Source organism: Oncorhynchus mykiss, chromosome 12 (genome assembly GCF_013265735.2).
Source record: "Oncorhynchus mykiss isolate Arlee chromosome 12, USDA_OmykA_1.1, whole genome shotgun sequence".
Lineage (NCBI taxonomy): Eukaryota > Metazoa > Chordata > Actinopteri > Salmoniformes > Salmonidae > Oncorhynchus > Oncorhynchus mykiss.
In genome coordinates, this window is record NC_048576.1 from 93,351,714 (window position 1) to 93,364,257 (window position 12,544).

The 12,544-nt window shown below is 40.9% G+C and overlaps 1 protein-coding gene across 2 annotated transcripts; it reads left to right on the plus strand.

Moving 5' to 3' along the window:
• Positions 1-1,278: 1,278 nt before the first annotated feature.
• On the plus strand, positions 1,279-10,434 carry LOC118936334 (NACHT, LRR and PYD domains-containing protein 3-like). Of its 2 annotated transcripts, none has more exons than XM_036939241.1 (11): positions 1,279-1,563; positions 3,852-4,107; positions 4,442-4,503; positions 5,428-5,578; positions 5,881-5,915; positions 6,037-6,070; positions 6,166-7,942; positions 8,054-8,398; positions 8,610-8,756; positions 9,236-9,282; positions 9,453-10,434. In XM_036939241.1, exons 2-11 carry the CDS (start codon positions 3,852-3,854, stop codon positions 10,004-10,006), a joined length of 3,408 nt encoding a protein of 1,135 aa, XP_036795136.1. In that variant the 5' UTR covers positions 1,279-1,563; the 3' UTR covers positions 10,007-10,434. The 2 variants fall into 2 exon arrangements, with proteins under 2 accessions (XP_036795136.1, XP_036795137.1); XM_036939242.1 differs by having other exon boundaries at positions 9,520-9,626.
• The last annotated feature ends 2,110 nt before the right edge of the window (positions 10,435-12,544 follow it).

Below are 12,544 nucleotides of genomic sequence, written 5' to 3' on the forward strand. Positions count from 1 at the left end.
TGTGCAGTTGCAAACTGTAATCTGGCTTTTTTATAGCGGTTTTGGAGCAGTGGCTTCTTCCTTGCTGATGGGCCTTTCAGGTTATGTCGATATAGGACTCATTTTACTGTGGGTATACATACTTTTGTACCTGTTTCCTCCAGCATCTTCACAAGGTCCTTTGGTGTTGTTGTTCTGGGATTGATTTGCACTTTTCGCACCAAAGTATGGGGCAGCAGGGTAGTCTAGTGGTTAGAGTGTTGGACTAATAACCAAAAGGTTGCAAGTTCAAATCCCTGAGCTGACAAGGTACAAATATGTTGTTCTACCCCTGAACAGGCAGTTAACCCACTGTTCCTAGGCCGTCATTGAAAATAAGAATTTGTTCTTAACTGACTTACCTAGTTAAATAAAGATAAACTAAAAAAACATTCATCTCTTGGAGACAGAACGAGTGGTATGATGGCTGCACATAGTGTTAATACTTGCGTACTATTGTTTGTACAGATGAATGTGGTACCTTCAGGCGTTTGGAAATTGCTCCCAAGGATGGACCAGACTTGTGGAGGTCTACAATTTTATTTCTGATTTCTTTTGATTTTCCCATGACGTCAAGCAAAGAGGCACTAAGTTTTGAAGGTAGGCCTTGAAATACATCCACAGGGACACCTCCAATTGACTCAAATGATGTCAATTAGCCTATCAGAAGCTTCTAAAGCCATAATTTTCTGGGATTTTCCAAGCTGTTTAAAGGCACAGTCAACTTAATGTATGTAAACTTCTGACCCACTGAAATTGTGATACAGTGAATTATAAGTGAAATAATCTGTATGTAAATAATCGTTGGAAAATAGTTGTGTCCAAGTAGATGTCTTAACCGACTTGCCAAAACTATAGTTTGCTAACAAAGACATTTGTGGAGTGGTTGAAAAACGAGTTTTAATGACTCGAACCTACGTGTATGTAAACATCCGACTTCAACTGTATATATTGTAATGACCTGACTAGATCATAAAGGAACAATTGTCCAGACAGAGGATTGAGTTTACGAATTGACGGTTTATTAAACCAACTTTACACAGGGTACGCTATCGACTGTGCCGCAAAAGCATGCTCGTGCGGCAGGGTCTTTACACTATATATATATATATATATATATATATACACACACACATATATATACACACACACTTTTATAATTCTTTATTATATTTTTTAAAAGCCTGCTTTCAACGGGGAACAAATGTATTACTTATTAAATGCACATTTCTGAGAAAGAGGGAAGGGAGGGACTGACTTTCATACTCCACCCACAACGAGGAGGCAGTTCTATTGATACCGAAGGCGACACGTTACCATTAGTTTCTGCAGAAAGAAACCATAAAACGCATGTCCTTTTTCGTAGAATTATGTAGCCACAGTACGTTTTTATTACTTTAAGCCAATTGATTTGGTATTTAGTCGAGATATTTCGAGACAGTTGAAGAGAAAACAACGCAGACAGACAATCATGTGAATGGACATTTTTTCGTTGAGTGAAACAGCAGCAGAGACAAACGATTTGAGAAATCATCAAATCTGAAGGTAGGTTGCTAACCCTTTTATGTATGACAATAAAATGACTTTTTGTCTTTAATTTAGGCTACTGTCTGAATTGCATGGGCTGTAAGAATGCAACTACCACTATCCTTGCATTTGACGTGAATGGTGCACTAATGTTAGTAGCCTACAAGCTACAATAATACTAGACTATTTGTTTATTTAGTCTTGTTTGTGGTAATTTATGTGCGCTAGTGTGAGGATTATGTTTGGTTTCGAGTTAATACTTGGTTTATCAATGGATTATTGTTGCTATCGCCTACGAAACGGTCAAGTGAAATGTCGCAGTGATTGAACAACTCTTCATTGAAGTGAATCCTTTAGTTCCATTAGTCGACATTAAAACGTGTACAAGGCTTCTGAGACTCGCTTGAACTATCCATTAGAGTAGTCCTAAAAGCACAGTTGATTTGGTTCAGAATATCAGGCTACATTCTCCAGTGCAGTCCAAGACATTGAGTTTCAGCAACCGATCAGAGTTTGCCGCCATTTCAAAAGCCCTGGCTCTCAAATCTTCACTTCCGTCGACACGCCCATTTCTGGTAGGAGGGGGAAATAATAATAGTGGCTCCTCAATGAACAACTGATATGAAATTACACTTCATTAGGTTTTAAATAGTTGCTGTAATTACATTAAAATGTTTACATCCCATTAAATCACAGAAGTAATTCATACGTCTCTGCCTATCCAGATAAATGGCATGAGTAATCCAATTTATGCTTTATCTTTAATGTGATTTGATGGTGTGATGCAATTTTGTAGCTTCCAGAGGCCAATTTGAGCATAGTATCACTGTGCAGGCGCCTCTCAAATTTTGTAACAATGTGGAGGGCTCGGTATAGCTCCACATTGACATTATTGGTTGATGCCAGATGAGGGGCGTGAGGACCTCTATAAACACAAACTCACTTCCTTGACAACTTCCTTCACAACAGATCTGCAAGGCGAAGCACAAGAAGTATGAATGCCCTGACTTCTGCAGAGGCCATATCACTGTAAATACTGCAAGTCCAATGCAGACATCAGATTGACCAGATTGATCTGAAAATGTGATCGGAGGCTCCTTATGGAGGATGACACAATTGTGGAGCCTCCAAAGGCACGTAGAGGCCAAATTGAGCTCTGTACCGCATTGCTGTGCACCTCCCAAATGTTGTAACAATGCAGAGGGCTCCGTATAGCTCAGCATGGACATGATTGGTTGACAGTAGGTGGGGGCGGGAGATCCTGTATAAACACAAACGCACTTCCCTCACAACTTCATTCACAACAGCTCTGCTGCTCCGGGAAGAGCAGGAAGTATGGGTGCTGCACTGCCAATGCAGAGGTCGGATTGACCATGCAGAGCCTTTTAAACATGTACCATATGCACAGCAGTGTTCTAGAATATCAGACCGTTGGCTTTCATAGGTCGTCTTTTTTAGGATTCTCAAACCATTTCTCCAACTGTCAACACATTTCAATAGAATAAAGGACTTGTACGCAGAGTTTGTTGGGAATTTTGTTGAGGTGCGTGTTCTGGCATTGCATCCCCTTCTGATGGTGGTCTCAGTCTGTAGACTCTGAATATGTGGACGCTTTACGTTGTTTCGTCGCCCCATTCATTTTCAATGGAGCGAAGTGAAGCGGGGGGAGGACCTTTGGGCGACGTGAACAGGGTGGGACCAAAGTTGGGGAAAGCTGAACTCTATGCAAATACTTTGCGATATCGCGGCGCTATTGACCAATTGAAGCTCACTTTAGCATCCAGCAGCTACTGGATTGGCTATTGATAACTAGCAATACCTAGCATGCTTGCTAGCATCCACATTAGGGCGAGGCTGGCAAGGCAAAATACAAGTGCTAGTTAATCAAGACAGTTATGCATACATCTCACGTCAGTGTTACGACCTTACATTTTTCAGTTAAAATGACATCAGAACAAATAATGCTTTGATCTGGCAAAAAAAACAAAAATGTGGACATCAGTCTGTGTTATGATCACCGACCCAACTAATACCGTCATCACCGACCCAACTAATACCGTCATCACCGACCCAACTAATACCGTCATCACCGACCCAACTAATACCGTCATCACCGACCCAACTAATACCGTCATCACCGACCCAACTAATACTCTCATTGTGGAGGAGTGCTTTAATAGTTGTCAGGCTTTACTGTAGTCTACCACTGACAGTAATATGTTTACGTTCATGGGGGATTGAAAGGTCCTGTGAACCAGACTGTGCATGCACTCTAAATGATTTGTATTTATTGTGTTTGTCTTCAGATGTCAGCAGGAAAGGATATTTGCAAACGGGTCAAAGCAGAGGTCCGGGCCAAACTGAAAATGTTGAAGTTGAAGAAGTTCAGACGATTTCGACACCATCTGTGTAGGAAGATGGATGATAAGAGTGTTGAGATGATGGGAGTGAAAGACATTGTGTCAGTACTGATGAAGAAATATGGAAAAAAGGCCCGTCGCATTGTGTCCTCACTTCTAAAAGACAGTAAATATCGGAGTAAACGGAGACGAAGTCAACAAGGTGAGTTTCGGCATTAATACTCAATAACTGAAATGTATGAGTTCACACAGGAGTGAAGGAGGGATGTTGGGCTTAGTCCTGATTATAGTATTTACTCAGTAGCATTTATTTTCTTCTAAAGATGTGAGCATAGTTGTTTATGGAATGACATACCCGGTAAACTCCCCTCACAATAAAATATCTGGGTGTGCATTGTATTACAACAGTGAATTTGATGACCGATATACAGTGTTTTCTGTATTTTATGGACTTAATCTTGATTCAAAAAAGGCCCCTAATCTCTCTCTAGTCAATGTTAAATGATTCACCAAAGATGTACGCCTTTCTTCCATAGGCATTGAGAGCGAGGAGATTCCGACAATAACTCCCATCAAGGTGGAGATGGATGACCAACAGGTAATGGAGCTTTTTTAGATGTGTTCTTTCCAGCTACAGGGATTCTGAACGTTCCTATAAATGTGTATGGGACATTGTTTTTTTTCTTTTCATTGGCAGTGCCATTGATGCTTTCACTATTTTGAGCAGTCAACTGGGTGGGGCTTGGTATGGGTTAGGAGGGATCACAGAATTCCATTCAGGTCAGCAGGAGGGGTCACATAATTCTATTCAGGTCAGCAGGAGGGATCACAGAATTCCATTCAGGTCAGCAGGAGGGGTCACAGAATTCCATTCAGGTCAGCAGGAGGGATCACAGAATTCCATTTAGGTCAGCAGGAGGGATCACAGAATTCCATTCAGGTCAGCAGAAGGGGTCACAGAATTCCATTCAGGTCAGCAGGAGGGATCACAGAATTTAATTCGGGTCAGCAGGAGGGATCACAGAATTTCATTCGGGTCAGCAGGAGGGATCACAGAATTCCATTCAGGTCAGCAGGAGGGATCACAGAATTTAATTCGGGTCAGCAGGAGGGATCACAGAATTCCATTCGGGTCAGCAGAAGGGGTCACAGAATTCCATTCAGGTCAGCAGGAGGGATCAGCCAATTAATTATACTGCTGCGTGAACATTCTGTAACTGTAGATGGCAGTAAATCACCAACCTTGTCTCTGTACCTGTTTAGACTAAACACACTGCAGCACAGTATGCAGCTACACTCTAGCACAGTAGGTGGTGGTATGATCCTATTCAGTTTATTTATGAAGTGTCACTACACTCATAGAAGTAAAGAAAACCCACAATGGCTCTGGCCTTGTTGTCACAGAAGTGGCCATTGCTGAAGATAGAAGATGAGCTGTCTAGTACATCTCTATGGTATGGGGTGACGAGGCTAATATGTTATTGTTTCTTTCCCTGTGATGGATGTGACATCTCTGTCTAAGGCCAACCACGCTGGAGGACCACTCGACGCAATGCCAAGTGGCGCTCGGTGTTCAAACACCGCAACTAATGGAAGCAACGTTAATGCACCAATGCTAACAAGCTGTTCAGTTGGAAAGGACTTTTATTTAAGTTGTACCACAAATATTTATGGTGAGAGAAGGTGTCAGGACTTTTGGGGCAAAACATGGGTGGATCACTGTTTTATAAATACATCTTTGTAAGTTGCTCTTCTATCCTAGTTTATAAGTTGTATACATCTTTGTAAGTTGCTCTTCTATCCTAGTTTATAAATTGTATACATCTTTGTAAGTTGCTCTTCTATCCTAGTTTATAAGTTGTATACATCTTTGTAAGTTGCTCTTCTATCCTAGTTTATAAATTGTATACATCTTTGTAAGTTGCTCTTCTATCCTAGTTTATTGCGATGTTTATGACATGTATTTTATCTCTAGGCCATGTGCCTGGAGGGGAGATGATTGACCAGCAGGTAATGAAAGGGATTTCTTATAGACAATCTTTAGAAGATTATGGACTGTAGCCAGCATTAACTCTATGTTATTGAAACACTGTATTTGAAATCTAAATGACTGTTTTGCTAATTCCTGTAGGTGCCAGTGTATGACCAGAGCAAGGAGAAACAGAGTAAGTCAAAATCAGTTGTTATCCCAGAGCAGAAAAACAGACTAATTTCACCCAAAATAACACTTTCATATTTATTTATTTTGCTCTTTTTGAAGACATCCTTCACATCAGAGACGAGATCAAAAAACGCCAGAAGATTAAGTCTGAAACCATACTAGAGGGTATTGAAACCCAAAGCACATCAGTCCTTAACAAGGTCTACACAGAGTTGTACATGGTCACCTGTGATTCTACCAGCATCAATAAGGAACACGAGGTGTGGCAGGCCGAGACAGCACACCTCAAAGACTACTCTGAGGCGTCTGTCATAAAATGCCAAGATCTCTTCAAGCCTGCCGAAGACGAAACTATCAGATGTGTGATGACAAAGGGAATCGCTGGCATTGGGAAAACTGTGGCAGCTCAGAAGCTCAACTTGGACTGGGCAAATGGAAAAGAAAATCAAGATCTAGATTTTCTATTCCTCCTATCTTTCCGGAAGCTGAATTTGAGAAAAGGCCCGTACAGTCTGCATGAACTTCTTCAGCTCTTCTACCCTGAACTTAAAGACATAAACGTTAGGAAGATGTATGATGAACATAAGGTTTTGTTCATCCTTGACGGCCTGGATGAGAGCCAACTGCCACTAGAGTTTGATGAAATTGAAAACAGGCTGATATCTGATGTGTCTGAGTCTGCTTCACTGGACGTTTTGCTTACAAACCTCATCACTGGCCGTCTTCTCCCTGGGGCTCTCCTCTGGATAACCTCCCGTCCAGTAGCGGCCAATCAGATCCCCAGAGAGTATTGTCATCGAGTTACAGAGATCAGAGGGTTCAATGATGCTCAAAAGGACGAGTACTTCAGGAAACACATCAGAGATCCAGAGATGGCCAGCCGCATCATCTCAGACATAAAAGCAACCCGGAGCCTCTACATCATGTGCCATGTACCGGTGTTCTGCTGGATGGCAGTAACTGTGCTTCAGGATATACTGAGTAAAGACAGCAAGAGTGGGCCAAAGCCTCGATCTTTACCCACAACCCTCTCTGAAATGTACATGCATTACATTAAGATCCAAACAAGTATCAGTTTCGAGAAGCATGGACCAACACAGGGGAAACAACTTTCTTTGATGTCAAACAAAGACATCATTTTGAAATTGGGAAAGCTAGCGTATCAGAACCTGGACAGTCAAAACGTGCTCTTTACAGAACAGGACTTGAAAAACTGTGGCATTAGTGTCATGGAAGCTGCTACATGCCCTGGCCTGTGTACAGAACTTGTTGAATTAGAGCATGGACTGTATCCAAAGAAAGTGTATTGTTTTGTACACTTAAGTGTTCAGGAGTTCTTTGCTGCGCTGTACGCATTTCATGAATTTGAAAATGGTAGGATTGACTCAGTGAAAGCCTTAATCAAAAAGAGGAAAGGGGCCACTTTGTTAGGTTTTCTCAAAGGTGCTCTGGACAGGGCATTAGATAGTAAAACTGGACACCTGGACCTTTTCGCGCGCTTCCTTTTCGGGATCTCTCACGACTCCAGCCGGGCAATCCTTCAAGACATTCTGGGAAAAACAACCAGTGGTTCAGAATGCAACAAAAAGTTAATCGGATATATCAAGATGTTGAAAAGGAAGGACCTCTCTCCAGAGAGATGCATCAACTTGATCCACTGTCTGCTTCAGCTGAAGGACAGCACCATTCTACAGAATGACAACAACAACCAAGTCTCGCCTTCCGACACACAGCCAACTCCATTTCAGTGTTCTCTCCTGGCGTATATGTTCATTATGTCAGAAAAGCCTGAAGAGTTTGACTTCAGGAATAACAAAACTTCTGAGGAAGCTTTTCGCAGACTGACTCCTGCTTTGCTGTCTTGCACTAGAGCGTTGTAAGTATCACTCACTATTTGTGTAGCATGTTTACATCGCACAAGTAAAAATATTTTTTTTTACGTACAGTATAAGTTGAATGGCAATTAAGAACTCAATTTTTTTCACAGACTCAACTTTTGTGACATCACAGCACTGGAGTGTAACACTGTAGCCTCCGTTCTTCAGTCTGAGAATTCCCACCTGACAGTCTTGGACCTGGGACACAACAACCTGGGAGATGAAGGGGTGATCCGACTCTGCTGTGGGCTGCGTAACCCCAACTGCAAGGTGGAAACCCTGAATCTACGCCACAATCATGTGGGAGTTCGCGGTGTCATTGCAATCTGCGAAGTGCTGACTTGTCCCACCTCAAAACTCCTGAACTTGGACCTCAGCTGCAATGACCTTGGGGACCCGGGGGCAAAGTTGCTTGCTTTTGCCCTCCACAAGTGTTGCAAGCTGCAAGCACTGAGGTATGTACATCAGTACCAAATAAGATAATGACATATTTTGAAGGGGTTCATCACTGTGCTGATCACTGTGCTGATCACTGTGCTGATCACTGTGCTGACCACTGTGCTGACCACTGTGCTGACATATGGATATAGATGGTTCTTCAATGTTTTAATGGTGAAAACAAATTTGTATGCTTTCCATAATTATTTTTCCTATTCTCATTTATAGGCTATCTGGCTGTTTGATCACATTACCTGAGGATGTGTCCTCTGTCCTGGCCATAGCTTTGAGGTCAGCATGCTTCCAGATGAAAGAGCTGGATCTGAGCTACAATCCCCTCGGAACCGTTGAATTGGATTTCCCTCTTCAGCTGAAGTGAGTTTGAGTAAAAATACAAACGTGACTCTGAATAAAATATTAATGAGTAGAGCAGTAGAATTAATATTATATTAATGAGTAGAGCAGTAGAATTAATATTCATATTATATTAATGAGTAGAGCAGTAGAATTAATATTAATATTATATTAATGAGTAGAGCAGTAGATGTAATATTAATATTATATTAATGAGTAGAGCAGTATAATTAATATTCATATTATATTAATGAGTAGAGCAGTAGAATTAATATTAATATTATATTAATGAGTAGAGCAGTAGAATTAATATTATATTAATGAGTAGAGCTAAACATTGAGAGATTAGAACTTTAACAATTAAACTATTTAATTAAACTAATTCAACCTTGTAGATATGATCCTTGTTACATCCTAGTGTTATTATACTGCATCCCCTGAGTGGTATGAGCATTTCCAGGCTTTCATTAATACATCTTTTTATTTTGTGTGTTTTCCAGCATGGACCACGGAGGAGAGAGCAGGAATAAACCGGGTCTGCAGAAATGTGAGTAAATGTCCATTTATCATTCTCACCTTCATGAACACAGTGATTCACATTGATCTCTGTAGAATATTTGGCATATAGGAGGACTATGTACCAATTTATAATAGTGTCAAGTGTGACAGCAAAGCTTGTGTAGCAGGTAACTGAAACTTCTAATCTACAAATTTCAGATGCCAGTGAGCTCACACTAGACCTCAACACAGTAAACGATTTCCTGTCCCTGTCTAAGGGAAACAGGAAGGTGACGCGCCAGAGGAAGAAGAAGAAGAAGGACTCTCCCTTCACCGAAGAGAGGTTTGATAACTGCAACCAGGTGCTGTGCGAGGAGGGCCTCTGCGGGCGTCATTACCTGGAGGTTGAGTGTCTACACGACGTACATATAGGCATGGCCTACAAGAGATTAGAGAGGAAAGGAGCCGGGGAGAATGTAACGCTGGGACAGAATGCTGTTTCTTGGGCTTTGTACGCCTCAAAGGATAAGTTCCATGCCCAGCATAAAAAAATGATTCACAATTTACGGCTACCTGAAATCAAATCAAATGAGTCCTATAGAATAGGGGTGTTTCTGGACTGGCCGGCCGGCATCCTGTCCTTCTACAACATCTCCTCGGAGTCTGACAAACTGACCCACCTGTACGCATTCCACACCACATTCACTGAGCCCCTTTATCTTGGGCTTAGACTTCAATCCCCAACATCAACCATTTCTCTCATAGTCAAGTAGCCTACAATACATCTAAGCATTGTCTTTCAGAAAGTATATGTGCCACTGGGTGGGGAGGGAGAGGCGTTATAGAAAAGTTTGTGGTCATACTTAGGTGCTAAGCTAATGTAGTATACTTGAGAACAGAATGGCTCATGGGTTTGCAATACTGTTATGTTGTATCTCCACTTTATTCCTCTTGTTATATTTTGTGAACAAAGAATGTAAAATAATGTCCTATATACTGTATAGCCACTTCATTTTAAAAGAATGTCAAAGCTGGCTAATTATTTAACAATGGAACAAAACTTTGTCTGTGCCTTCAGAAAGTGTTCACACCCCTTGACTTTTTCCACATTTTGTTGTGTTAAAAAGTAGGATTAAACTGGATTTAATTGTAATTTTTGGTCAATGATAATAAAATAAAACTAATACCAAGGTGGTAGAAATTCAGACCATTTATTACAAATGAAAAATAAAACACAAATATATCTTGACTATATAAGTATTCACACCCCTGAGTCAATACATGTTAGAAACGCCTTTGGCAGCGATTACAGCTGTGAGTCTTTCTGGGTTAGTCGAAGAGATTTACACAGCTGAATTGTACAATATTTGCCCATTTAAATTCTTCAAGCTCTGTCAAGTTGGATGTTGATCATTTCTAGACCGCCATTTTCAAGTCTTGCCTTATATCTTTAAAAATGATTTAAGTCAAAACTGTTACTAGTACACTCAGGAACATTTAATGTTTTAGATTATTGTCCTGCTGAAAGGTGAATTCGTCTCCCAGTGTCTGTTTGGAAAGCAGACTGAACCAGGTTTTTCTCTAAGAATTTGCCTGTGTTTAGCTGTATTGCATTGGTTTTCATCCTAATAAAAAATCCCTAGTCCTTGCCGATGACAAGCATACCAATATGATGCAGCCACCACCATGCTTGACAATATGGAGAGTGGTACTCGGTGATGTGCGGTGTTGGATTTTCCCCAAACATGGTGCTTTGTATTCAGGACAAGCAGTTCAGTTCTTTGCCACATCTTTTTCAGTATTACGTAAGTGCCTTGTTGCAAACAGGATGCATGTTTTGGACTATTTTATTTCTGTACAGGCTTCCTTTCCACTCTGTCATTTAGGTTAGTGTTGTGGAGTAACTACAATGTTGTTGATCCATCCTCAGTTCTCTCATATCAAACCATTTAAACTCTTAACTGTTTTAAAATTTCCATAGGCCTCATTGTGAAATCCCTGAGCAGTTTCCTTCCTCTCCGGCAACTGAGTTTGGAAAGACAACTGTATATTTGTAGTGACTAGGTGTATTTATAAAACATCCAAAGCCTAATAACTTCACCATGCCCAAATGGATATTCAGCTTCTGCTTTAAAAAAAACAAACATTTTACACATCGACCAATCTGTGCCCTTCTTTGTGAGGCATTGAAACATCTCCCTGGTTTTTGTGGTTGAATCTGTGCTCGATTGAGGGACCTTACAGGTGACAAGCTTACCAATATGCTGTGGGATACCGAGATGGGATAGTCATTCAAAAATCATGTTAACCACTATTATTGAACACAGAATGAGTCCATGCAACTTATGTGATTTGTTAAGTACATTTTTACTCCTGAACTAATTTAGGCTTGCCATAACAAAGGGGTTGAACACTTTTTGACTTGACATTTCAGCGTTTCATATTTTATTAATTTGGCAAAATGTCTAAAAACGAAATTCCACTTTGACACTATGGGGTATTGTGTGTAGGTCAGTAACACACAATCTCAATTTAATCAGGCTGTATTTAATTCAGGCTGGGGGGGGGGGTAATGTAAGTTGTCCGGTGGCGATTTTATGAATTGTTCAGCAGTCTTATGGCTTGGGGGTAGAAGTATCTACAGTAGTAGTTTCTACAGTTGAAGTCGGATGTTTACATACACGTAGGTTGGAGTCATTAAAACTTGTTTTTCAACCACTCCACACATTTCTTGAGGAGAGGGAAACGAGTGGGAACATGGATGAAAATGCACTTGCTGAAATGAGACTCCTTCTCCACATGGATGTAATAAATAGCTGCATTCCGCAGGCTACAATCAACAGCCTGATCAACTCTACGCAAAGGAGATGTGTTACGCTGCAGGAGGCAAATGGTGGTCACAACAGATACTGACTGATTTTCTGATCCACTCCCTGACCTTTTCTTTAAGCTATCTGTGACCAACAGACACATATCGGTCTTCCCAGTCATGTAAAGTCCATTGATTAGAGACTAATGAATTCATTTCAATTCTCTGATTTCCTTATATGAACTGTAACTCAGTCAAATCTTTTAAATTGTTGCATTTTGCATTTAGATTTTAGTTCAGTGTATTAAGAGTCTCATTTCATTAAGAGTCTCAATTCAGCAAGTGCATTTTCGTCCATGTTCCCACTCGTTGCCGCCTCCCCTCTTCAATGGCTGTGCGAAATTGCTGGATATTGGCAGGAACTGGAACACGCTGTCATACTTGTCGATCCAGGGCATCCCAAACATGCTCAATGGGTGACATTTCTGGTGAGTATGTAAGC

Bases quoted from the DNA above. Each gene is read 5' to 3' on its own strand.
- LOC118936334 (XM_036939241.1), top strand. From the start codon at position 3,852: ATGTCAGCAGGAAAGGATATTTGCAAACGGGTCAAAGCAGAGGTCCGG. The intron at 4,504-5,427 runs GTAATGGAGCTT...TCTCTGTCTAAG, and splicing joins TGGAGATGGATGACCAACAG to GCCAACCACGCTGGAGGACC. The intron at 5,579-5,880 runs GTGAGAGAAGGT...TTTTATCTCTAG, and splicing joins TTGTACCACAAATATTTATG to GCCATGTGCCTGGAGGGGAG.